Genomic DNA, 27,069 nt, shown 5'->3' with positions numbered 1-27,069 from the left:
TATATATTATATATTTTATATTATATATATATTATATATTTTATATTATATTATACATTTTATATTATATTATATATATTATATATTTTATTATATATATTATATATTTTATATTATATATTTCATATTATATTATATATATTATATATTATAATATATATATTATATATTTTATATTATATATATTATATATCATATTATATATATTATATATTTAATATTATATATTGTATATATATATATATATTATATATATTGTATATATATAATATATATATAATATATATATAATATATAGATAATATATAATATATATAATATATATAATATATATATATAAAATATATATATTATATATATAATATATATATGATATATATATAATATATATATAATATATAAATAATATATATATGATATTTATATATTATATATATAATATATATAAGATATATATAATATATATATAATATATATATAATATATATATAATATATATAATATATATATACATAATATATATAATATATATATAATATATAAATATAATATGTATAATATATGATATATATATACATAATATATATAATATATATATAATATATAAATATAATATATATATAATATATAATATATATATAATATATAATATATATAATATATATAATATTTATATATAATATATATAATATTTGTATATAATATATATAAATAATATTTATATAATATTTATATATAATATATATAATATTTTTATATAATATATATAATATATATATAAATAATATATATATAATATATATACATATATATAATACATATATATTATATATATATTATATATATATATATATATATATATATTATATATATATATATATATATATATATATATGAGATAGCAGGTCAGGCATAAAAAAATGAAGGAATTGTCCTGGTTATTTAACTCGGCGATACAATTGTCACCGAAAGGAAGATGATCTGACAACACAAGACAATAAAACAAAGAACATTACATGTTCCTGAATTGAATATCATAAGATTCAATGTTACTACGAACTCAATAAAAACAGAGGACTTGAAACAATGCGTCAATATTTTATATAATTTTAAAGGTTAAAAACCTTCCAAGACTAATATATATATATACTCGCTCTACATGGCCACGCCTTGCTGTGGCTCAGTTGGGAAAAATCGAACACATTCCTCAAGAAAAATTGTATTTTGTTCGTTTATTTACTTTTATTATTTTTTGTAATTTATTTAATCAATAAATGTTGTTATTTTTTCCCCCAAAAAAAAGATTAATTTTTTACCCTACATTGTTAGGTGAAAGTTTTTTTCAGGAAAACTTGCACTTTTTTTTAAAGAAATGTGGCAGTAAACGTTTCTCTTTGAAAACGGATTTTTTATTATAATAAGAACAAATGAATGCTTTACATGAATACTGTAAATAGTTAGGGGACAGTAGAGAAAAGTTTGATTCTTTTTTTCAAGAGAATGTACAAATTATTTTTTTAACAGATGTTCAGAAAATAAACAGAAAAATACTTCCATCATTATTCATGCAAAAAAAAAAATGAATAAAATATTAATTTAGTGTTTCAACATTATGCTTATAAATTACGATAAAACTTGCTGAGTATGCGCTGTTTTACGGTTGTTGTAAAAATGGAACAGAACTTTAATTTCGCTCCGTTTCAATCTTTCTTAATTTTTTAATTGTGCCCCCCAATCGAATATAATCAAAACAGTAACATTCAATAATTGTAATTTATGTATATAAAACACAAAATATTTAAAAAAAAAAAAACAAAAAAAAAATTAATAATGAAAGGGAAATAATTCCATTTTTAAACGAAAAAGTCAGTTTGGTATATCTTTTTGTTATTTTTTACATAAGTACAGCTTACCATTCACATTGGAAATGTCGACATTTACAACGAATAAACACTCCAATCTACCCATGTTAAGAACTGCTTTCAGAATAGACACCCCTAACCTTGTCAGCATACGCGAAAAGCTATAAAAGTTGACATGTCGAATGTGAACGATGAGTTGGACGTAATGTAAACATGTACTGAATTTAAAAGGGAGCGGAATTCAAATTTCCGTTCCATTTTTTACAACAACCGTAAAGCAGAGCATTCTATGCAAATTTTTCCTAGCTTACTGTATTAATGCTATTTTTTTTTAAGCAAAAAAAAAATTATATATTTGGGTTTGGCTATAAATTCATAAACTCATTTCACCCTAAATAATTGAGGTGACTGAAATAGGAATCTAATTGAATCTTTAATTTCCTGAATAGTATGCGAGAAATTCATTTTTCTTCGAGTTATATCGAATTCATTAATACGGACTTTAGGGGCTTTTTTCGTAATGTTGCTGTAAAAATTATTTTTTATTGTTACAAATTACGATGCTTTATTTATATAAAAAAAGCAAAAATAAATTCTTGCGTTTTTTATTTACTACTGAAAACCATAACTTTAGTAAAGGTATTTTTTGTTTAAACAAAATAAAACATTTTCACTAAGAGTTAAGTAAAAATACTTAGTTCATTATATTCTGCAATCATTATTTGATAAATACTGCAATTTTCATTAAAATTGGTTAATTTCCTGATTTTTGGTGAATTTTTAAGTAAAGGGAGGGGTCAAAATGTTTATACACTTTGAACGTCGCCATTCATTTTGTCTGTACCTTCCATTTTTCGATGAATATTTGATAGGAAAGCGACCACGTGTGGTTAATTTAAATTAAATTTCAATCACATGGTTACATTATCAATAATCATGTGATTAAACCCATTGAAAATTTACTGATATTGTAAACACATTAAACAAAATATCCTTTTAGTGATATCACATGGTGTTGGCAACTGAGATTTAAAAAACCCCGTGAGATCAGGAGAAAGAAATCTCCAGAAAATCGCTAGATTTTTAACTTTTATCGTCTGAAATTTTAATTCGCTACCATAGAAAAATTATAAATATAGTATATTCAATATATAAAATGTTCCGTGTTTTCTCCCTATATGTTTTTGGAATTATATTGAAGTGGTTAGCTCCCCAGAAGGCTTAAATATTTTATCAGCTAGTTTTACCTGTTTTTTCAGAGAGGGTATTTTTTTTTGCAAGAAACAAATCATAAACTCAAACTGTTTATAATAAAAGTTAAATTGAAATATACTGCAAATTAAACATCACAATAATAGTGCAACATATTTTGAAATTAGAAAAGTAAAAAAATAAAAAACAAAAAACTTTGTTTTAGCATGTTAAAAGTATTTAGGTTGGTAGATAATTAAATTCTACTGTATTGGTATAAGTTTGTTTTGTTTTGTTTGTTTTTTGCTGTTGTTTCTTGCTTTTTACAATTTTCGACTAAATACTTCTAAATTAAGCGGGGTTGCTTAGATCGTATTTTAAACAAACTCAGAGATTGGAATGCCCCCTCCCCACATAAAATGCATTTGGAAAAATCAATTTTATAGCGAGATTTAAGAACGGTTAGCCGAAAAAAAGGTGAAAAACAAAACAAATAATCAATAAATAATTGTTACCAAAGGCAATAAATGCTACTTTTTTTTACTTACGTGAATGAGTTTATTTTATGTTTTAAAGTATTTTCAAGCGCTTTTCTTTATTTTTTTAATCTAAAATGCGGGTGTGTGGGTGCCAAATATCTCCAGATTTTCTAGAATTCCCCGCTAGATTGCAAACGAAATCTCCAGATCTAGCAGGAAAACAACTAAATTGGAAACACTGGTCACGTGACGGGAAGCGATAATAAATAATTGTCCCAAATAAAAAAATGGCCTATCGGTACAAAGAAAACCACCTATTTATTATAGAAAATTTAAGTATAATGTTATAATTAAAAAGAAATATATAAAAACACACATGGGTATAGTAAACATATTATACCAAAACGACGTGAAAGCCACCCGTCCAGTGGTTCTTTAGACTATTAATTGCGAACGAACCAAGAGTTACATTTATATATATATATATATATATATATATGTATTTGAGGGTAAGTATATTTTCTCGACTAGGAATGTGAAGGATAATTGAAAGTCGTGCATGTATAAACATAAATATTTATTAACAGTTTTAATAATGGTTATAATCTTAAAGAATATTGTTATTTTCTTTTTTTTTCTTAGCACTGGCCAAATTTGTTCGGGTCACAATGGCTTATATTGAAGGTACGCCATTAAAAACCACAAGTACCAATCGCCCGGGAGTATGTGCCGTGATTTGTCGCAATAACACAAAATGCAAATCGTTTACCTTCGATGAAATGAAAGATGAGTGTAAATTATTCTCTGTTAATGCAGTAAATGAAACATTGGTTAGTGTCAATTGCCCTTTCCAAGACTACTACCAACTCATTGGTAAGTAACATTATATTTAAACATTAATTATTTAACATTAATCTTACGTGGCATCAATATTGAAGGGAAAACAAAATATGTTTATGTTAAATCAAATGGTTAACTCATTAATTTATAATCACTGTATTATGTAAAAATATGATCACTATATTCGGTTTTACGTTCCTTTTACAATGCATGTATTGTGCCTTTTAGAACTTGACTTTTAAACTAACATGTCTTGTCATCCTCGTCATCCTTAACCACTCCCCCCAAATGGAGAGTAAGTATAATTACTAATAGTGTTAAGCAGTTGGGTGTTTGCTGCGAATTCCTTGCGGAGAAAATCATATAATGAAGCTCAGTCGAGCACTTTATGTGGAATTAACGGTAGAACAGAGATAGGCTCGCAACGTTTCAGAGTTGGTTTTGCACCCTAACCAGGCAGAAAATAGTGATGGGACCACTCCCTAAATGTTTACTCTGTCTTAGGGCGGATTTGGCTCTTATACATGTAGAGGATGACATCTGAAGCGATAGAATTGTCAAACAATTTTCCCGGCGATTTGGGCAATGGATTTGCTGTTTCTGTCCAGAATTAAGATACATCTTAATTCGTCAGATTTAATCCTAAGACTCATATGATGCACGCATCACACCATTCTCATATACTGCCTTTCCATTAAATAATGTTAAATAAATATGGCCGTGTGTACTGAAAACCCTACGAATGCAGGATGACAGTCGGAAGTCATAAAATAAAATAAGAAATGCAAATTCGGGAGGCCATTAAAAAAAAACGATGTTTGATGAAACGAAGGCCAACAAACTCAAAACAAAAAAAAAAATTATTAAAAATTCTGAAAAACCATTTACAAACAATGAAAATGTATCTGATGGCCAGCGAACGTCATAAGTCAGATAAAAAAAAAGAAGTCAGATGTCAAAGATAATAGACGATTACATAGCAAACAAACGAATTAAGCTAAATTTTAATTTTAGTTGTGATGGGCAGATACTGTGCGTAAACACTTTCATCCCACCAACCCATTATTTGTTCCTTGATGGGACTCACAGTCGCCATTGCCAAACCAATAATAAAGCTGAATTATATCTTTATAAACGAAGTTGCTTTCATTTTATTGGGAACAGTGTAATACTACAATTTGCCTAAACTATCTAGAATTAATACATGTCTGAGTTAATCAAATTTAATTCTAATACTCACAGGACCATTCCATCACAATATTCCTATAACATGTGTCTTCATTCAACGCATATCCTACTTAATCCTCACTTAGTAAGTTTCAATTTTATACACAATGACACTGCGTACATATGCCTGATTAATTTTTTGCATGGTCGACATTACTTAAGACTCGCAGTTTAGTAATAACATTACTTATTATCAGTAGAAGCATGGACATAAATAAATATATACAATGAAGAAAAGAGCATTGAAATCAATTTCACGCAATGTTCTATATACTAATCATTAGAAGGTTAATTGCGATTATATTGTAACTAGCGGGGGGTACTCGGCGTTGCCAGGGTGTTTAGAGGTGTGTGTGCTCGGGCAGGGGAGGTGTTAATCAAAACATAAGAATAAGCGAAGTAAATATTTTTAAATATTAAATAGTAAATTATTAAATATTTTATATAAAATAAATGTTAAAACTTTAAAAAATCGAAAAAAAAAAGAACAGAAAAAAATAACGTAAGGCAAACGAACGATGTTAAATGTAAAAATCGGAAAAACCAAAACAAAAAAAGAAAAACGAACGTTAAAACTTCTTTAAAAAAGCTGAAAAATAAAAACCAAAAAAAAAAATATATAGAACGTGAAAAATGGCTTAAATAACGCTGTTTCAATATTAAACCTTTAAAAATCGGGAAAAAAGACATCTCACGCCACAATTCGAACCCAAAACCTTTAGATAATGAGGCCGCACTCTAACAAAAAAAAAAAAAAAAAGTCTTTTGAACGCCGATCTTATTAAAACTAAAATTCTTTTCTACAGTTTGCATTTTGGAGACGGATGTGTTTTTTTCGAGATAAGTGACTTCTATATTAATCCTACTTTTTATCTTTAGATTCAAATATTAATAACTACATTTTATTTCAGTATTTAATTTATGTATTTCTGTTTTATTAAATGCTAGCGTTTTTCTCTCCATAAATGTTTATTTATCTACCAAGTTGATTGCAAAAATAGATTAGGTAATTGTATTCATTTTTAGTTCGTGAGAGGGGGAATCTACCACCATACTTTCCCTTAAACCTGTCCGTTGGACTTTTATTAAGTATAATACTTAATATATATTTTTTTAATGGAGAGTAGAAAACGCATTGTGGATGCGTTATTGACAGCTCCCGTTACTCTCGCTTCTCTTTATTTGTCCCTCAGTCCCCATTTTTTAATGAGTGTTTTTTCTGACAAAGGGAGAAGAAAAACTTGTTTTCTAGGTTGGCAGTATTTTGCGTGAACAGTTGGCAGAGATGATGGAAATTTTTCTGTTTCTATGTCTATCCTTGTAGCCATGTCACTAGTAAGGGGCTGGGGGTAAACGTTATATCTGGGCTGAAGTTATCCGCCTGATAGTCAGGGACCCGAACCTTGGATTAACCACTAAGGAGGCTGTCCTATCAGCAGGTGCAAAGTACGGGAGCTGCTGTATTGCCACTTGGTGAATGGATTCTGGACCATGCATTAGATTCTGGTGGGGCCTCTCGATGCCATATTAGTGGGTAATTGTTACAGCTTTACCTTATCATGTTCTACAAAAAAAAAAAAAAATCTGTTTCTTTTTCTCTCTTAGTTTCCCCTCTCTGTCCTGCTCTAAGCAAATCTGACGACTTAGTATAAATTCCAAAATTCCATCATGACAAGTTTCAAGAAAAATACATGATTAAACCCGGTTCTCCAACTTCCAACGTAGACCCCCACTACCATGTCTCCTTCTCCAACATCAGGGGTCTACATTCTAACCTTCCAGAGGTTGAAACCCAATTACAGGAGACTAACTCAGACCTTTTATTTTTAAGTGAAACTGGAATTAGACAAGCTATTTCCCTAGAAGAGTTCGCAATTAAAGGATACTCTAACTTAACTTCTAAATCTGATCCCCAAGATCGCCATGGGCATGGAATATATGCCTATATTAAAGATGGCTTTCCATGTGGTAGGGACATCTCCAGAGAAGATCCTAACTTACCCTATATGTGCTTCCGGGTTGCATTAGCTCACACTACTGCATTTATATTTACTCTCTATCGCCCCCACGACAACGGAGTTACTACCTTTAAAAGCATATCCGAGAAAATTGACCAAGTTCTATCAACTTATCCTTCAGCTAACATTCACGTATGTGGAGGCTTCCATGTTCACAATGTGGAATGGTTGACCCACTCAAACAAGACCGATGATGAGGGGAGGTTCTGTCATGATTTCTCCATTGCTTATGACTTCACTCAGATTGTTCACGAACCCACCCATGTGCCAGATAATGACGGCCCCAGTATGCGAGTCTACTGGACCTTTTTCTCACAACTTGCCCTGAACTATGTTCAGTTTCTGTTCTGTCACCTCTTGGATCCTCCGATCACTCTGTTGTATCAATTAAAAATGAAATTCTCCCCAGACGTACCTCTCCATCGTATAGTATATCAATACACTAAGGCTGACTGGGATAGCTTCCGTACATTTATATCGGATCTACGTCTGCGTTCCATGTTTAAAAAGGATGTGTGCTCTATAGTATCAGACCTGACGGAATGGTTAATTGTAGGTATAGACCGTTTCATACCTTCGAAAAAGTTCCAGCAAAAACCTAACAGCCAGCCATGGTTCTCTCCAGAATGTACTGCTGCCATTGTGCACAGACATCACTTTTTTCACTGCTTCCAACGTAATAGATGTATGGAAACTAAAGCCGCTTGCAGGACTGCCAGCGGCCATTGTAAGAAAGTAATAAAGAACACAAGAGAGTTGTATGCTCAGTCGGTAAAGTCCAAAGTAGCTGAGCAGCGGCTTGGTTCCCATCAGTTTTGGTAAATAGCAAACAGAAACCTGAACAGAAGCGTGTGCTCTATCCCAACTATCATCAATGGACCTGAGGTAATCTCGTCAGCATCAGACAAAGGCAAACTCTTTGCCAAGAACTTTGCAGCTAATTCTAGCCTTTGCGATTAAAGCCGTCAACCCCTAATATTTCCTCCTGTATCAGAAAACACACTATGTGATATACATATATCTGTACGTGATGTTGCCAAGCTAATCAAAAACCTTGATTCCAGTAAAGCAACAAGCCCTGACGTTATTCCAATTATAGTACTCAAAAAACTTCAACCAGAACTAGCGCTCATACTTACAAAACTGTTTAAACGTTGTCTTAAGGAGAATAGCTTCCCATCACCCTGGAAAATCTTATCAGTATGCCCTGTATTTAAGAATTCAGGTGATCGCTCATTCCCCTCTCAGTATAAGTCAATAAGTCTCCTGTGTGTCATGAGTAAGTTTCTGGAATCTGTGTTAAATACACAAGTAATAAACCATCTAAACAAAAATAACCTTAGTAACACTCAATATGGTTTCCGTTCTACTAGATCTACAGCAGATTTTTCTTGGTTATGTAGAACTAATTATAATAGTATTTGATTTAAATACAATGCACACAAGAAAAGTATATTGAAATCGTTAACTTCAATATTATACATGTTCTAAATATTCAAAAGTGAAACAAGAATTGTTCTTAGAATTAAAGCATAAAAGTTGTGTCATTTCTTAAAACCTGGAAAACTATTTGTTTTACAATAACTTAGAAATTGTGATTCGTTCCATTTATCACTTCACAATTATATTTTTAAGAATCCAAAAAGATTGTTATTCGTGGCGGCACAATCTATCCATGCGGTCCTTTGACTGAGTATGCAGTTGTGAAGACATTGGAAGACTGCAAAGCAAAGTGCAACAAGAATAATTGCAAATCCATGGAATACTCTGTTGTTAATCAAGAATGCAGTATTAGCAAAAGCACAAGAAAGGATTTTGAAATCATTGGTGATAGTGAATTCGTTTTTTACGGTAAGTTAGTTTGTATCTCCATCAATATATTTTAAGTTATACAAAAGATTCTATAAATATATTTGCAAATGTGTTCTGAACACAATGTTTTATTTTATTATATGCAAATTTCATAATCCATCACGATTATATCAATTGTTTTTTATGGTAAGTTAGTTTGAACATCATATAAATATATTTGCTAATGTGTTCTGAACACATTGTTTTACTTTAATATATGTACATTTCATAACCCCACGCAATTATATCAGTTTTAATATAAATACATTTGAAGCATTGATAGATTTATTTTTTTATTTGTCTACTAATTTATTACATCATACAAGATTTGAAACCACTAAATCGCATGAGCTGGCAGGTATGTCAGGTTCCAGTTAAAAAGTATATACAGGCTATAGATAAAATGCCATTTAAAGGACCATAAATCCCCCAAAGTTTGGAATAACTTTACAATTTACAAAAAAAATTATATTCTTTTCTAATATGATCCTGATGAGATTAATTTTTGACATTTTCATTTATATTCTAATTCTACTAGTAATAAACACGTTTATTCGATAAGTTATAAACATTATTCTTTCCTGTTATAATCTTGATTATAATATGATGATTTCTTTTACAGGGGATTTACCGCTTATCGAGAGCAAAGCGCAAACGGTTACTAAGAGTGGATGAGCGTACAGTGATCACCGGAACAACAGTTTTCAGGAAATGTTGAATAAATTCCAAAACAATACACAGAAGAACATTTCAAATACGACTGATTGAATGATTTAATTCTTCAACAAATGTATTCTTACTCCTACACTATTATCCAATAAATTTAATCTTTATTCTCAATATCCTATCCAACATATTTAATCTTTGCTTTCAAATTCTTATCGAATAAGTTTATTCTTTACTCTGAATATTCTATCCAATAAATTTCATAAGATTGCATTTCTATTGTATTTGTTTTTCATTTCTATATTTTAATATATTTTACATTGTAATGAATTTGATTACTTTTGAAAGGGAAAGTGAAAACGTCATATCTTGGCCAGTAATTACTGTCTTTGATATGTTGTGACTAACTTGTAAAAAAATGTACACTTTTTATTTCAGTCTCTTTATTCATAAGTTTATGCAAACGATCATAAAATGAAATGTGAAAGCAAAACATAAAGTTTCTTCAGTTCACTTAAGATGTGGTCGAAATGCTAGTATATATATATATATATATATATATATATATATATATATATATATATATATATATAGAGAGAGAGAGAGAGAGAGAGATAGAGAGAGAGAGAGAGCGAGAGAGAGAGAGAGAGAGAGAGAGAGAGATTTGTTGTTGTTTTTTTTTTTTCAAACGATAGATTTAGTTAACACTAGCTTCGCCTCAAAGCTCGATTTTAATTTTTTTTGTTTGTTTATTTATTTTAGAGAGTTGCCCATAATTTGTTTGGACGTATATCTAACATTTTTTTAAATTTATTGTATATTATTTTTTAAAACAGTAATCTACATACACGCGTGTTTCGAGTTAATTAACTCTCATCAGTGTAGCTCAACTGTTTCTAGGGATCGAACTCGAACTGTGGAAACATGTGTCTAAAGTTCGATCCCTAGAAACAGTTGAGCTACGCTGATGAGAGTTAACTCGAAACACGCGTGTACGTAGATTACTGTTTTAAAAAATAATAATAATATATACATATATATATATATATATATATATATATGTGTATATACACACACAAACTTACACAGGCTTTGAAGACTGAAGCTTATAGACGAAGACATGTCAACGTGTATTCAAATGAAAATTTCAAAGTCCAACCCAGAGAGGATGTAGGTACTGGTAAATGAGAATCTAATCGACCAAGAATGTGTTATTCTCCAATACATCTAATTAACTGTGTGTGTGTGTGTGTGTGTGTGTGTGTGTGTGTAAAATGGCACTAACCCTGTTCGGGTTTAACCGGCTTCCTTCGAAGAAGGAAGTTTCATGGCAATATTTAATTCACAAGCGGTCCCCAATCGCATGTATATCTCTGTCAGGGAGATGACGATGTTAGGTTTTTGCAACTCTTGCAGGAAGTTGTTGACGTCCTCCTACATACAGCACCTAAAATTCTCAAATTGGTCACCCATTTTAGTAATGACCAAGCTCAATGTTTCTTAACTTTGGTGATCTGACGGGAACCGGTGTGTCAATGTGATTATGCCATATGTAGTCCTCATGCTTATGAATTAAAAAAAAAAACTAGCAGCCTTTTCCTAAATGCTAATATTTTCCTAAATGCTAATAGTTTTGAACTAGCGATCTTGTAGACGTAGGAACATGATACAGTTATTTATCATTCATAAAGGATAGGGTAAGACAGTTATGACTGCCAAGATTATATGGCCATCTTTCAAATAGTTCAGTGTCTCTCAAACTCCTTTAACTTATCTATTCCCAAGTCATTTTCTCTAATGTAACACGTGATCTGTTTGACCAATCACAATCCTTATACTCTCTAATACAGGGTGACCCCCCTCCACAAAAAAACAGAGGACATTCAATTGTTTTTCTGAGCATTTTACAGTCAACAGAGAAAAAAAAGGCCAAAGACCCTACTGTTTTGATGTGATGTTTTGAATATAATAAACTAGTTATGACTAAAGTTTCATTTCATTCAGACAAAACACTAAGACACAGGGCCTAATTAGAGTTGGGGCCCGTTTTTTTGTGGGGGGGGGTCACCTTGTATTTAGTTCTCCTACTGCTTTACAAACAGAAATGTCATTTTGTCATAGGTGAATGTCACTCTGAAATAAACCAACCATGCTACCTTTTTGTCAGATTAAGCATTCTTTTAGTTTTTTTTATTTACTTATCTTCTGCAGGGTCACCAGAAATCACTTTACAGTGGATCCCTAAAGAACTACATCATGTCCGTTTGATCATTTCAACGAGATCTCAAGAAAAACAAGATTATTTGAGATTCTTGTGAAAGATGTTGGACCAGTCGAGCACTTTTAAGGAAATATTTCGATTCGAGTACTCCGCAGATGTTGAGGCTCTAACTAGTATGCTTGAAAAACGTCACAACCATACGATTTCTTAAAAAAGTAAAAGCAGCAATCGCTTCACAGTTTCAAATAACTTTGTTTCCTTTAAATGTTGTTTTGTTCGTGATGGAAAGTTTTTCATCTGAAAACTCGCTTAACACTACTAATAAGCCTGGATGTGATCCTAGTATTAAGCAAATGATAATTCATAAGTTTAATAATCTGGAACAGCAATTCAACCATACATTCGTTCATGTCGAGTTATTTGCTGGGGCCATCAGATATTTTATGCCACAGCCAAAGAACGCTACCTGAGCAAAGAAGTTCAGACATTTTTGTACCATAAGAATCTTGCAAAAATCTTCATCGGTGGCCCACCCGTTTTTGGTCAGAACAAATCTGAAATATCATCTAGTGAACATCTAATATTCTACAATTGCGGCAGGTCATTATCTAAAACGCACTTTAACTGCAGAAAACTTAAAGAGTTACCCTACCATCTTGTGCGGTCACAGCAGGCTGATGTGTTGATGAAGAACGTCATCTTCTCCTTTGAGTGGATGCAGTCTGAACTTTGCGCAACATCCTTTGGAAGCGTCTTGCGTCTGCGGGAAGAAGCAAAACCCGTGGAGGTCCAGAATAACAAACTCATTTTATTAATAAGGTTTCTGCGGTTATCAGAGCCGGTGCTGAAGAGGTCGCCGGATCAGCTAGCATCGCAGCTTATTGGTAGGTTTTCCTTTCTATCAAGTTCCACGATAAAGACTTCATCCGGAGAAGCTCCGAAATATCCGAATCTCACACGGCTTATTGACAGCGCCCGGCGGTCTCCATTCCCAACGCTTTTGCCAGCAGACACGTGCCTAGTAAAACCTGAAGATGAACTTCCTATCCATCTGTGTGGTCATGTCGCTCCAATTAACGCAATAGATTTGACAGCCGACGGCGAGTTTCTGCTGACAGCTTCGAAGGATGACACAGTCAAAGTGTGGAACATGGGAAATGGCCGGGTAATTCGAAGTATTAGTGAAGTGGGGGTCAGCGTTTTTGCATTAATCTGGGCAAGGAATGATACTTGTGCCATAACCGCTGAACCAGGTTCAATACGTGTGTGGCTCCTTGCTGAACGGAAATGTCTCTACCATTTTGAATCTGGTGTCAATTCATTGGTAATTGCAGCAGTGTCCAATACAGACTTTATACGATCGGCACTGTTAGTGGCTATTTTTGATGGGTCAAATAAGTTCACTGTTTGGGACTTGCAAGACGGCAGCTGCCAAGCGCACCGGATCGGTCTCATAGGAAAACGCGTGCACCAGAGTCGATCAGTTCTCCTAGCTCAAAACTACAAGTCAAACTGTTTTTTATATTCATTCAGGGATTCCAACGTGGCTGCCCTTCATAACGCTTCCAGTGGTGACATCGTCCTCTATTTGAAATGTCAGGAAAAGTCATCCATTGTTGTTGGGGTGGCTATCACCCCTGATTATCTTGTCTTAGCATGTCGTCAGCTTTATCTCAAATCTCAGGAAATTCACCAGCTCGAACTTTTCAATCCAAATAACGGGTTCTACCTCCGCAAGATCAGGGGATGTGTACATGACGTCATTTCGTGTTCCCTGGTCGTACTGAGCGCGGGATCAAGCATATTGACTTTGAGTACATCGCAGCAGAGTAATGTTTCTAACGTGATCATATGGAATCTCCAAACAGAAGGCCATAAGCACCTTGTCAGACATCCAGTTATCAGTAATATCTTGGCCTGCAATCACACCAAAAGAGTCTTAATAGCGTCAACGGTTGACAATTGCATTCAACAATGGGATTTAAGTTTTAAAATTAATCAACCTGCCCCAGAAATAAAATCTGTGTCAAATATTTCCCAAATTAAACTGATCGACAATAAACTTAATTGTTTTGTAACATTTACAACAAATAATGGACCTGTTGGTCTGTGGATGTTTGATGACATTTTGCGTAACATTCACACAACAGCGGAAGACCTTTTAGATCCTTCTGACGTAGTTTTATTAAATGAGAAAAAACTAGTGATCCTATCTGAACCAAGTTTTCCGAGTTTAACCGATAATGAAAATCAAGTTTTTCAATCCATTCTAATTTACAACATGGAGACGAGTCGTTATGATAATAAGCTATCTGACTGTTATATCAACATCTTTCCTCAACACGATTATGCAATACCCCCAGGCAACTGCCTCATGGGATTGTCGACCAGTCGAAGTCATTTCATTATTTGGAGTTTAATGAAGGGACAAGTTATCCAACGCATTAAACCTTGCTTTAAAGATTTGAACTCGCCTCACGAGGTCAGGTCGCAAAACGCTTTGAAATATCTTCAAGCAAGACCTAGTCCGATTAATATGACACCTTGGAAACAGCGGTAGGAGACTGAAAGTGCCCGCAAACAGAGACATGAACTGGAGCATGAAAATGCGATATGGCAGTACCACAAACTGAAGAGAGAAAAAGAGAATCCCGTCAACAGTTTCTTGTTGAGCAAATATCAAAATATTTTACTGGTCTCCTATTTTTCCCACCATCTATGTGTGTTCGAGCTCGGGACACAGCAGCATATAACAACTATCGAAGACGAGAACGCTATGCTTCTTCTGAATGTAGCCGCCCTCACTACCGATGGTTCTAACTTTGTTCACATCACCTATGACGAGAAGGACAAAACCAGTTACGTGACGCTACGGGATAGCCGTTCGGGGCATATAAAACATAAGCTGAATTAAAGACACAAAATGCTGACACGCCAATGTAGATTTGGACATATAAGAAAAAAATGATTATTTTTTTTTTACTGAAATCATACTCAATATTTTTCCATAATTTTTGGTGTACATAAATATTTTACCCTAATATGTAAGTATATAAAATAGTTTTCCGTTTAGAATTCCAAAACAATATGGGTAATACCTCAAACTGCCATATTGGGTTTCAGAAAAAAGCATGTGTGTGTGTACATATATGCACACACTAAATATATATATATATATATATATATATATATATATATATATATATATATATATAGAGAGAGAGAGAGAGAGAGAGAGAGATTTCTAATAGATGGTGAGGGAAATAATGATCTTTCATAAAAATAACAGAATAGGTTACATTTGTGAGTATAGTAAGTAAAAAAGTATAACATTTTGTATAAATACATATATATTGTATAAATATTTACTTATACAAACATTTCAACAACAAATTTGCATACATATTTCAGTTCTTAACATGAATAAAAAAAAATTTAAAGAGGTTACAAGTAGCTAGGATGAAATGACCTCAGAGGAAGATAAAATCTCTGCAGCATAGAGAGGTGTGCGCAGAAAAAGAAGACTTTGTTGGTTTGGTCACAATCACATTGAATCAATGAATGAGAGTGCTTGGGTTAATAAATGTTGAACAGGTGGAGGTTGCAGGGTCATTTGGTAAAGGAAAGCTAAGGAAAACAACGAAAGAAGTGATAAAGATGAATTTGAAACATAGAAGGATAAATAAAGATTTGACAGTTTGGAAGCGAATTTTTTAAAGCTGTCTAACAGATGCCAGTAAGTCAAACAGACGTTACCTGATATTTTAGGACAGCCACTAAAGTTTATAATGGAGAGTCGTGGACAGGAATTCATGATGAGTTTCACAGAATTTTCAGAGATTTCTTTGATGTTCTTCAGAAGCATTTCCTGCAGTCAGAATTTGGAACTTGTGAAAGCATTACAATACAAACAACAAAGACAGGGATGTTCAACTAAAAAATTAAATAGAAACAGTTAAAATTAGTAACGATTCAATCGAAATACAATTACATTTATAAGACTTTAACAAGATCGTCATCTAGAACACAGGAAAGTAGATAATGGATCTTGGGTTTTCTTTCCGCAGTCTTGCGCCCCTTATTTTGTTCTTTAGTCCTCACATTCTATGAGCAATGTTAGTTGGTTTTTGTTTTACAGCATATCAACCCTTTTTATATGTTATTCAATGCCAAATCCAGTGATTTTGAAAAAAAATATTTTAATAGGATATATTTGTTTTTTTTTCAAGTGAGTTTTTATTTAACCCATAGTTGGTACTAGCAGTCCGGGTCGGAGTGGACCAGGGAGCAATGGCAATTAAGGGGTGGCTCCACACACCCCCAAAGCCCGCAAGCTGGGGCCTCACCATTGGATATAGTTTAAGGTCATATTCAGGACTTCTATGAGCAATATTTCTGAAAAAGAGGGAAGACTGTTATCCTCAACTTCATAGTTGTTGTTGTTTCAACACATTTCAGCCAATTCATCCAAAATATAAACCTCACTGTCGGTTTAAATGTATGTATGTATGTATGTATGTATGTATGTATGTCTGCCTAAAACTTGACAGAGGTGACGGATTTTCATGAGATCAGTATCGTTTTGAAATTCGATTCTTCGGACGGCAATAAAAAAATTGTCTAAAAACATTAATTCCTTCACCTTCAACTGGGAACTTTTCTACAGGGAGGGGTCGCTTTTTTTGCTGATATTTTCGAAAGTCGTCCCCTCTTTTCGATTGACTAGCCTTAATTTAAACCTTCACCACTTCTGGTTTGGCGATGGACACAACAACAAAGAAGTCACTTTTTTTTTTTTCATGTTCTTTTCCTCCTTCGTAGTACAGGTTCAAGCTTGCCTGCCTACTACCACTTTTTTTTTGTTTTTGCTCAACACACACCTGCAAATATCCGGGCACCAAGGCTAGTATATAAATACACAAATTACTCATCTCAAAGAATTCCAATAAAAATAATATATAAAGAAGGAAGATTTGTTGTTTTCTGGGTTAGAATCTATCCATCTCACTTGTTGGTTTTTGACCTTGATGTAGTATTTTATTTTATTTTTAGATGACTTTGAATCTGGGTGAATAAAGATGGGATATATTACCTCTATCCATGATAGTTGTGACACACAAACTCAAATAAAATTAGACTAAGACTGATAGATGTAATTTGTATCATTCTATGTATTGTCTCCTTGTAAATAAAATGTTTACATAAAGTCAATTTGTTTCTTTCACTCCTTTCTATCATTCATGTGCTACAAACATAGACTCATATTCATTTCAGGTATAATCTCCTGCAAGGCATTACTAGTTATGTAATTAGTTAACGTCTCCATTCATAAGCAATGTAATATATTTTGTGAGAAAATGCTTAAGTTAAAAATAACTCTAATGTAAATTATTTGAAGACTAAACTGGGTTAATTCCTAATGGTAGAAAATTAATTTCTAGGGATATTTGGGGTTCTATCAGAAGACATTTAGAATCTGATCTGTATAGTAATTCTAGTGGTAATCACCTGCCATTTCCCATGTAGAAATATAGTACTAGTTGGAAGCTTTCTTAGTAAAAAATCATTTCATAGTCATGTTTACAATGTTTGCCTTAAAAGTAAAGTTGAAAATAGCAGTTGCAATATGAGGTTAAGTGATAAAAAAAATTTGTAATTCATTTTCATTTTTTTTTTTACATCATTGCACCTCCCACCGACAATAATATTATAACATTACAAGCAGAAGGTCATCTTTAAAAATGAATCATTCTACAAAGGTAAATGAAACAGTATTATTTGATCATTTTTTTTTTCTATTTATTTTTCTACCTGATTTTTATCATACTTTTTGTAAATTTTATTAATTTCCACAGGACACATCAGTACATAATAGTGCTTTTACTTAAAATGCATTTTTTATCCAATTATAATGCACAAACATTGAAATAAAGCTCGGAAATATTTTTCCACTGTCTCAACCTGATCTTTAGTCCATGTGTCACGGACGGATCGATGAAAGGTTTGAGGAGCAATTTTGGGTGCAGTTAAGCAAGTGTGCATGTCTATGGAAAGAAGGAAATTGCTTATTCCATTAAATTCATGTTCAAATAAGCAGATTTGTTGCCTAGGTTTTTTGGCAAAAATGTGTCACCAAACAAAGAAAAATTTGAAGATCCAAAACGTTTCATACTAAGTCCAAGGGAGGTAATTCTCATTTGTTATTTAGTTATCTCCCTTTTTGAATTGAGAAGACTACCTCTCTTTCTACTTAAGCAAATCCCCCCACCCACACATACAGCCATGAGGTACGTTAATATATTCTTCTCCTTATCTCTTATTCTTATCATGTATGTTAGAAAACAGTGTGTATTTTCTGCCCTAAATTTTTGGGAATAGTAGTTTATTATCCTCTTTTTTATTTTGCAAACTCCTCATGGATTTATTTCTTCTCTCCTTTTTCTTCTCTTTCCCCCTCTCCTTTTGTTTGCATAGAATTTATTTCATTTACGTAATTCCTTTCATTTTTTTTTAAATTTTGTTTCAGATTTCTTTTTACTTAGTTAATAAAGCACCTGCAACACAATACGTTGTCTGTGTGGAATTCAAGTTCATTCTGTTTGTTTAATATGCACTTTCCGAAGTCTGACTGCTGAAACTACTCTAGATACTGCAAGCAAGATTTCCGAAGAATAAATTCAGAGAAACAGAATTGAAAGCAATTGATGATGATAATAATAATAAAAATAATAAAAAAAAGTCCTGTCAAATCCCAGCTGACCACAGGGTGAATATCAAAGAAAAGGAAAAACGGAGCAAATACACAGAGATAGCCAGAGAGCAGAAAGGAATATGAAAAGAAATGAAAAAATAAAACAGGATAATACCTATAATAGTAGGAACACTAGGAACAATTCTGGAAAGCTTTTAAAAAAAGAATGGGAGAAATTGGAATCAGAGGAATGGCTGGAAAGATACAAGAAATAACAATAATGAAAACAGCTGAAATATTAAAGAAAACCCTTGAATGTGGAAACTAACACACATGAGCCACATGAGCGGGCGAGACATACTGCTTCAGAGGCAAAACATGAAGCGCTATATGGAACCAAGAACATTAAAGCTGCATAACTTTAAGTTCTTTACCTCCTCCAATTGCCCCATCACCACCCCTCCCCCAAAGGAGGGGTACTAACTAGCTGAGAAGGGTCAAGGAGGATGGAAAGACCAAGGAGAGAGCACTGAACAGACCTCCACTGGACAAGTGCGAAGAAAACTGGGATCTTGGGGAGATTTATTGCCACTCAAATTTCAGTGGAGACTAATGGCCGCTGCCAGTGACAAATCAATGGTAAGTGGATGCTGCGATAACGCAAATTCATAGCAAAAGAGGTGGAGAGTACTGGAAATCTAGGGAGACTTGTTGTGACTTAGCTTCCAGAGAACATCACAGGTTGTTTTCAAAGGAGAGATTTTTGTGACCTGTGAGCCAATAATAAATATTATTGAATTAATATTATTGGGTGAAATTAAGCAGAGAGGCAGTGAATGTGGGAATCAGTGGCAAACGGTTTAGTGTATCTTTTTCAAGGAAGTGTCCTACCATACTCCAGGGTGTCAATTTGTTGGGGGTGTTAAAGTGGTTCAGGTTTTATATTTGGGATAAGAATACATTTCTGATGCTTGGATCGACTGTGAAACTGCAGTATATATTGGCAACAAATGGTACAACTCATTGGCTAGTGCATAACTATTACAAGCAAATAAAGTTGGATAGAAAATCTTATGTTAAGGCTCTACATTGCGAGTGAAACAGGCGAGTGATTTTTCAAAATGGCGATCAGAAATAATGAAATGCTTATCTTTTGGCGATTGTGTTTTTTTTTTTTCACTGACAATCTTCCAAAGCTCACTATTGAGTGAAAATATCTTTTCAACTTTTTTTTTTTTTATAAAACGAACAAAGTTAAATTATTTAAACAATAAAAGCTTAATAGAACAACTCCTTTTTTTAACAAAAGCTGTTTAAAAAAACCTCTGAAGAAATTAGAATGTTTATACCTTCAAGTATCAACATAAAATTTGTTGTATATTTAGAATTACACTTATTAAAAAAATATGAAAAAATCTTTCTGATGTACATACTCGTCACAGAATGAAGATGTCATATTCCAAAAGTCATGTGGGTTTGGATAGTAACGTTCCTATTTGGCTAGTAAAGGAAAATATTTAGTTGTCAAAGGTCAAGTAAAGATAAATTTGTCTATTTAGCCTTATGAACCTTACAGAATGAATATTTAATATAATTAGAACTTTCTTAAAACTAAAAGAAAGATCCAGATCATCATTGATGGTCATACATGGAAACAACACATCAATATTGGTGTGCCCTCATCCACCCCTGTAGTTGGTACTTGAACCTATATTATTTCTGATCTCCATAAACAATATGCCTGATGCAATCACAACAGAGATGGGTGCATTATTCCGAGCATGAAGACAAATCGAATGGTATACAAGCAAGGCAAGTAATTGCTGAATCCTTGGAAAATATGTAATAATGGGAGTCAAAAAATGGATGATTCCATTTAATGCCACCATGATAAAGTTACTTTCCTTTAATCGCTATAAGAAGTCTTTCCAACCATCATCATCCATATCCTTGCTCCATCAGTGCTACCAGATGAGATTCCCTTGAAGATAGGGCCTACCAGATGAGATTCCCTTGAAGATAGGGCCTACCAGATGAGATTCCCTTGAAGATAGGGCCTACCAGATGAGATTCCCTTGAAGATAGGGCCTACCAGATGAGATTCCCTTGAAGATAGGGCCTACCAGATGAGATTCCCTTGAAGATAGGGCCTACCAGATGAGATTCCCTTGAAGATAGGGCCTACCAGATGAGATTCCCTTGAAGATAGGGCCTACCAGATGAGATTCCCTTGAAGATAGGGCCTACCAGATGAGATTCCCTTGAAGATAGGGCCTACCAGATGAGATTCCCTTGAAGATAGGGCCTACCAGATGAGATTCCCTTGAAGATAGGGCCTACCAGATGAGATTCCCTTGAAGATAGGGCCTACCAGATGAGATTCCCTTGAAGATAGGGCCTACCAGATGAGATTCCCTTGAAGATAGGGCCTACCAGATGAGATTCCCTTGAAGATAGGGCCTACCAGATGAGATTCCCTTGAAGATAGGGCCTACCAGATGAGATTCCCTTGAAGATAGGGCCTACCAGATGAGATTCCCTTGAAGATAGGGCCTACCAGATGAGATTCCCTTGAAGATAGGGCCTACCAGATGAGATTCCCTTGAAGATAGGGCCTACCAGATGAGATTCCCTTGAAGATAGGGCCTACCAGATGAGATTCCCTTGAAGATAGGGCCTACCAGATGAGATTCCCTTGAAGATAGGGGCTTCCTAACCTAAAATGCACCAAACATTGAAGCTATTTTTTCCTTTCCTTTTGCAAAACTCAATCATGTTCTGCAAAATAAAAATAAAAACGAAAATTTCCCTCTACAAAAAGCAACTAAACCAAACACCATGAATAAGTATTTGAAGATATAAAGAACTTGAAGCATAAAAACTTTTCCAAAATTACTGTATTTGGCATTAAATAATCTGAAAAGCATTGATATGCCTTAAAACAAAATAACCAAACTGAACCAATTGTCATAGCCGATAGCACCCTTTCTCAGAATCCAATGTTTAATCTCCTCGGTTTGACATTCTCAAGCAGCATTAAATGGAATAGGTACAAAGAAGATGCTGCCAAGTCTGCCGCAAAGAAGGTAAGGAAACTTCTCACAGTTGCTAGTATCTAATATCTCTATTAAGCTACTATTAACCTATACATGGAATATTGTTACCACTCCTGGACTGGTAAACCACCAGCCTCTTCCTCTTGGACAGAGTGCAAAAAATGTTTACCAAGTTCCAGCCTTTGTCATATCACTGCAGTGTTGTATCCCTGTGGTTTTTTTTTTTTTTTTTACAAGTACTTGAATGGAATGTGCACTAGTAAATTATTGCCTACATTTGTAGCCCATCAATTATTGCCTACACTTGTACCCCCCCCTCAATTATTGCCTACACTTGTACCCCCCCCTCAATTATTGCCTACACTTGTACCCCCTCAATTATTGCCTACACTTGTACCCCCTCAATTATTGCCTACACTTGTACTCCCTCAATTATTGCCTACACTTGCACCCTCTCCATTATTGCCTACACTTGTACCCCCTCAATTATTGCCTACACTTGTACCCCCTCAATTATTGCCTACACTTGTACTCCCTCAATTATTGCCTACACTTGTATCCCCTCAATTATTGCCTACACTTGTACTCCCTCAATTATTGCCTACACTTGTACCCCCTCAATTATTGCCTACACTTGTACCCCCTCAATTATTGCCTACACTTGTACTCCCTCAATTATTGCCTACACTTGCACCCTCTCCATTATTGCCTACACTTGTACCCCCTCAATTATTGCCTACACTTGTACCCCCTCAATTATTGCCTACACTTGTACCCCCCCTCAATTATTGCCTACACTTGTACCCCCCCCTCAATTATTGCCTACACTTGTACCCCCTCAATTATTGCCTACACTTGTACCCCCCCCCTCAATTATTGCCTACACTTGTAACCCCTCAACATAAATACCCACCCAACTAACAGCAACATAACATCCTACACATTCTTAGATGCTGGAACATTTTCTACTCAAACAGCTTCTTTCCTCAAAAGTTCACTTTATAGCAAATGAGCTACAATGTATTTTATTGATTGAGATTGTCGGACTGACTTCCTCATCTTGGTTGTTATTGTCACAACGTTTCGGCCGTTTTGCCCACCGGCCTTCGTCAGGTGCCTTGTATTGAACTGGGGAACCATTTGTTAGGAGTCTTGAACCCAACCCTTTATTATTATTACGGGGGTATCGTGTTCGGATTCCAGCTAGGCTTTGGGACATAGTTGCTGATTCTCTGTTTTGAATATTACTTTTTTCACTGCCTTCATTCAGGATTGAACTCAGCAACTTTAGGTAACTGTAAACTTTGATACAACGTCTAGGACCACTCGTAGGACACGTAAGGATGAGATGTTTGCATTTCATAAAATTGTCAACAGCTGTTTGAAGACTCTTAACATGGGGAAGATAAGTTGTGTCAATTCATCCACTGAAATCAATTATCTTGCCTAGGTAGGTGAATTGATCGACTCTTTCGACACCTGCAAAAATTTCTCTTTCCATAGAGAGTCGGATTTTGACAGGTGTTTCAAATTAATTTAGACTTTACTACACTTGACACCAGCAGGTTGGAACAGTTTTTGTGATATCACTTGTCACGTTTCTGAATTTTTGGGATGAGGATTGATAGTTGAGATTATTTGGGTTACTGTTCTGCTTTCAGTGTTATTTAAAATATATGTTAGAGAAGAGAGTGATCAAAGTCCAGATCAAATTTTAATATCTGTTCTGTTGTTAATCAGAGTAGGAGATTAACTTCTAGATCATGTTAATTTATTTTTATCCCAATCCAGAGTTCCTATTTTTAGGGCACTGAATTTTGCATTTGACTCCCCTGTCCCTGCCCCCTGCAAACATACATTAAAACCTAATCCTCTATAACTTTGCTCTCACAGGAAGGTAAGTACATGGAGAGTGAAGTCATTTCTACGATGTCTATCATAAAAAAAAAAATTCCTTTCGTTTGTTTTACTTACTTTCTGATGAAAAACGCATTTCTTGATTGTGCGAATTGAGGTTTAGTTTCTTAACTCGTGGACATTGACTGAGATGTAAAATTCCTTCTTGTGTGACACTGGATGTTGAGAGATCAAGCTGTTTTATATTTTTGTGAAGAGCCTAGAAAGGGAGATAATTCAAAGTGACAGCTTCAACAAGAATTTCCAAGGATCAATATATATATATATATATATATATATATATATATATATAGTAAGTTATAAAATATATATGGCGATTAAGCTACACTGAATATTCCGCATTTCATCCACTCTAGGACTCTTCAGGCTTATGCGCGAATTTTGTGGTTGTTTGTCGTTTTTATATATGCATCTTCTATTGAGATTTTAGTTAGCCAATCAACTTTCTATTATCCACCGCACCCTTCCTATCAGCCAATGAGCATGCACTTATCGGACAAAGGCCTATTTGACCTCTGGTTGGCCTGATCCTTTGTGTATGCTCTATTTAGCCTGGATATCTAGTTTCTTGATCTGTTTTAAATCTAGGTTAGGGTTTTTTTTTGTTAGTTTATATATAAATATATATATATATATATATATATATATATATATATATATATATATATGCACATACATATATGCATATATGTATACATGCATATATGTGTGATCGTTTATGTATATCCATGTTTATTTAATTTATTTATTTGTTTATTTTCTGTTGTTTTTGTTAGTTTTAAAACTATTTTGTATCGCTATCCTAGAGTTAATTTTATCTTGTGAACACAGTTGTTTGCTATTTCTCTTCTACAGTTTAATAGATGTTAGGGTTCTTTAAAGTACAGGATAGCAATAATCTACATGGATCGTCTAGGTCCCTACATGTGGTAACTTGTCTTATTATTTTCCATTCGACTACCGGCGGATGTCCGCTTTCCTTGAGTTCCCAGTATTTATTTGCTAGCGTTGTTTTTATTGTTGAATGTACTTTTGTGGTCATAATATCGATATTATGACCACAAAAAAAAAAAAAAGAGATTCTATTGAAGACATAATTCAGAATGATTTGTGAACGAATCATCTTCAACAAGTCTGGGAATTAAATGACTCAAGAAGTTAGAAATACATTCTCATTGAATTTAATTGATCAACTTAATAATTAAGTTTTGGTCGGATAAAAAAAATGCAGAGGTGGAAGACTGAAGGAAAGTGAGATGACTCAAGAAAATTTGGATGCAAGCCATTAACAAAGGTCTTCAACAATGGAATTTGAATAGAATCAATCCTCAAGACTGCTTGAAAACGTTGAAAGCCTTACTAAGAGAAATAATACAATAAAGTAGATGACTCTAATGCCTCAGATTAATGGGGATTGTGAAGAGCTATATAATCATGAAGTCTTTGGAAGGAAATGATCATGAAAGTAGAAACTAATTGGGGAAGGGAGGAGTAAGGGTTGAACTAACCTCCTGATCAGCTGCATATTTTGTTTCTAATGGTTGCAAGACATGGAAGAGCCAATTCAAAACTTTGAAGAACATTAGGGCAGAACATAAAAACGAAGAGTGATTGAACAAAAAAGATCAGCTGGCCATAAAATTTGTTAACCCTAACCCAATATTTTTTGCTTATCAGATTGAAAAAAAGCAGATCAAATCCAAGAGAGCAAACAAATCTGATGATATTTGCAATTAATTGAACAAATTATTTTTTTTAACATGAGTCAGGAACATTATTTGCCCAACTATAAATTTCCAGAAATTTAATTTGATAATAAAATTGTGTTTCAAAACAAAAATTTACTAGTTTTTGTTTTCACTTTGCAATAACATTGTTTTATTTAACCTGAACTTTGGAAGCAGAAAAAGAAAATCATCTCCTCTTCATCTTAACATTGATAGCAAATCTAATAAAATCATATTGCAGAAGATAAAAAGAAAAACTGTCTCACATTTTTCAAGTTTTGGTCAGTCAGTAAACCTCTCAGTGCCATGTAATGGAGACACTTTTCCCGGAGGTCAGCAGGAATACTCAGGAGGCAAGAGCCATCTGGACGCAAATTTTCAATCGTCTGCTGTTTGCATCTAAAAAAAACAAACAAAAAAAAAACTTTAAAATAATAAAAATAAATAGGAACAATCATTTCAGTTTTTTTTAATACATACACTTTTATAGTTCTACTAGTGAAGGGCAGCCGGTGTTGCCGTGTCATAAAATATGCTTAAATATATTTTAATTCATACAGATTTTGTATTTATTATTACAGAGCAAATTCTCTATCGAATATTATATTGTATTTAATATATCGTACTGATTTCAAAAGTTGTAAAAAAAAAAAATGACTAGTGGCATCATCTAGAATGAAAACCAAAATATTTAGTGCACCAGCCATGTTCCTTACTATTTGAGCTATTGACAGGTAGATAAGAAGGATTTAAAATTAAAACCACTTTAAGCTAGGAATGAATTTATGCATGCACAAATGTTATAGAAATTGTATTATTTTCTCGCTAGATAGTGTGTCTGCTGTAATGAGATTTTTCCCAACGGTATGCATAGCTGAATCTCATTAGGTGCATACAAAAACGCTGTATTCTTGGGGTCAGTTCATCAAGGCGTTTAGTTTTTAATAATGCTAATAACGGCTTGTGATCTGTTTCAATTATGTGCGTGCTTGCACGTACAAAAAAAAAAAATCAATGTTTTTATTTATTTTCCTTTTTTTATAGTAATCTATATATATAAAAGCGAAAATGTGTGTGTGTATGTATGTTCACTTTTTGTGTATGTCAAAGAAAGCCTTTTTTCCGAGAAGTGATCAGTCGGCTCACTCCTTCTTAAAACTTTTTATATCACGTCTAAATGATAATATCTACGAGTTACCAACGGGGGTCGCCTGTCTATTTAATTTTCCCGAGTTTGAAAAGCTAAATATCTCACATTTTTCGATCATCGCGTGTGGATGGGGCTTTTTCATATAATAAAAGCAAAACGAAGCTAAAGACATC

The 27,069-nt window shown here is 33.4% G+C and overlaps 2 protein-coding genes across 3 annotated transcripts in view; one reads left to right on the top strand and one right to left on the bottom strand.

The window, feature by feature from the left end:
- Window positions 1-10,407, top strand: part of LOC145239896 (uncharacterized) — a 72,017-nt gene extending 61,610 nt beyond the window's left edge. Inside the window, exons 12-14 of the mRNA XM_080103515.1 lie at window positions 4,175-4,405; window positions 9,253-9,468; window positions 10,091-10,407. Of these exons, the coding sequence (XP_079959641.1) occupies window positions 4,175-4,405; window positions 9,253-9,468; window positions 10,091-10,143 (500 nt within the window). The 3' untranslated portion in view covers window positions 10,144-10,407. The remainder of the gene's footprint in view (window positions 1-4,174; window positions 4,406-9,252; window positions 9,469-10,090) is intronic.
- Window positions 1-27,069, bottom strand: part of LOC145239898 (alpha-tectorin-like) — a 425,326-nt gene that overhangs the window by 378,581 nt on the left and 19,676 nt on the right. Inside the window, exons 2-4 of one of the 2 annotated variants that reach the window (XM_080103517.1) lie at window positions 26,013-26,145; window positions 24,077-24,218; window positions 16,112-16,223 (exon numbers count right to left, since the gene is read on the bottom strand). The gene's annotated coding sequence lies outside the window, so the exon portion shown is untranslated. The remainder of the gene's footprint in view (window positions 1-16,111; window positions 16,224-24,076; window positions 24,219-26,012; window positions 26,146-27,069) is intronic. The other variant, XM_080103518.1, reaches the window with a different exon arrangement.

This window comes from Euprymna scolopes, chromosome 19 (assembly GCF_053919585.1).
Source record: "Euprymna scolopes isolate OS-2025 chromosome 19, ASM5391958v1, whole genome shotgun sequence".
Lineage (NCBI taxonomy): Eukaryota > Metazoa > Mollusca > Cephalopoda > Sepiida > Sepiolidae > Euprymna > Euprymna scolopes.
The sequence above is the reverse complement of the archived record's forward strand: the minus strand, read 5'-3'. Positions and strand labels throughout refer to the sequence as shown.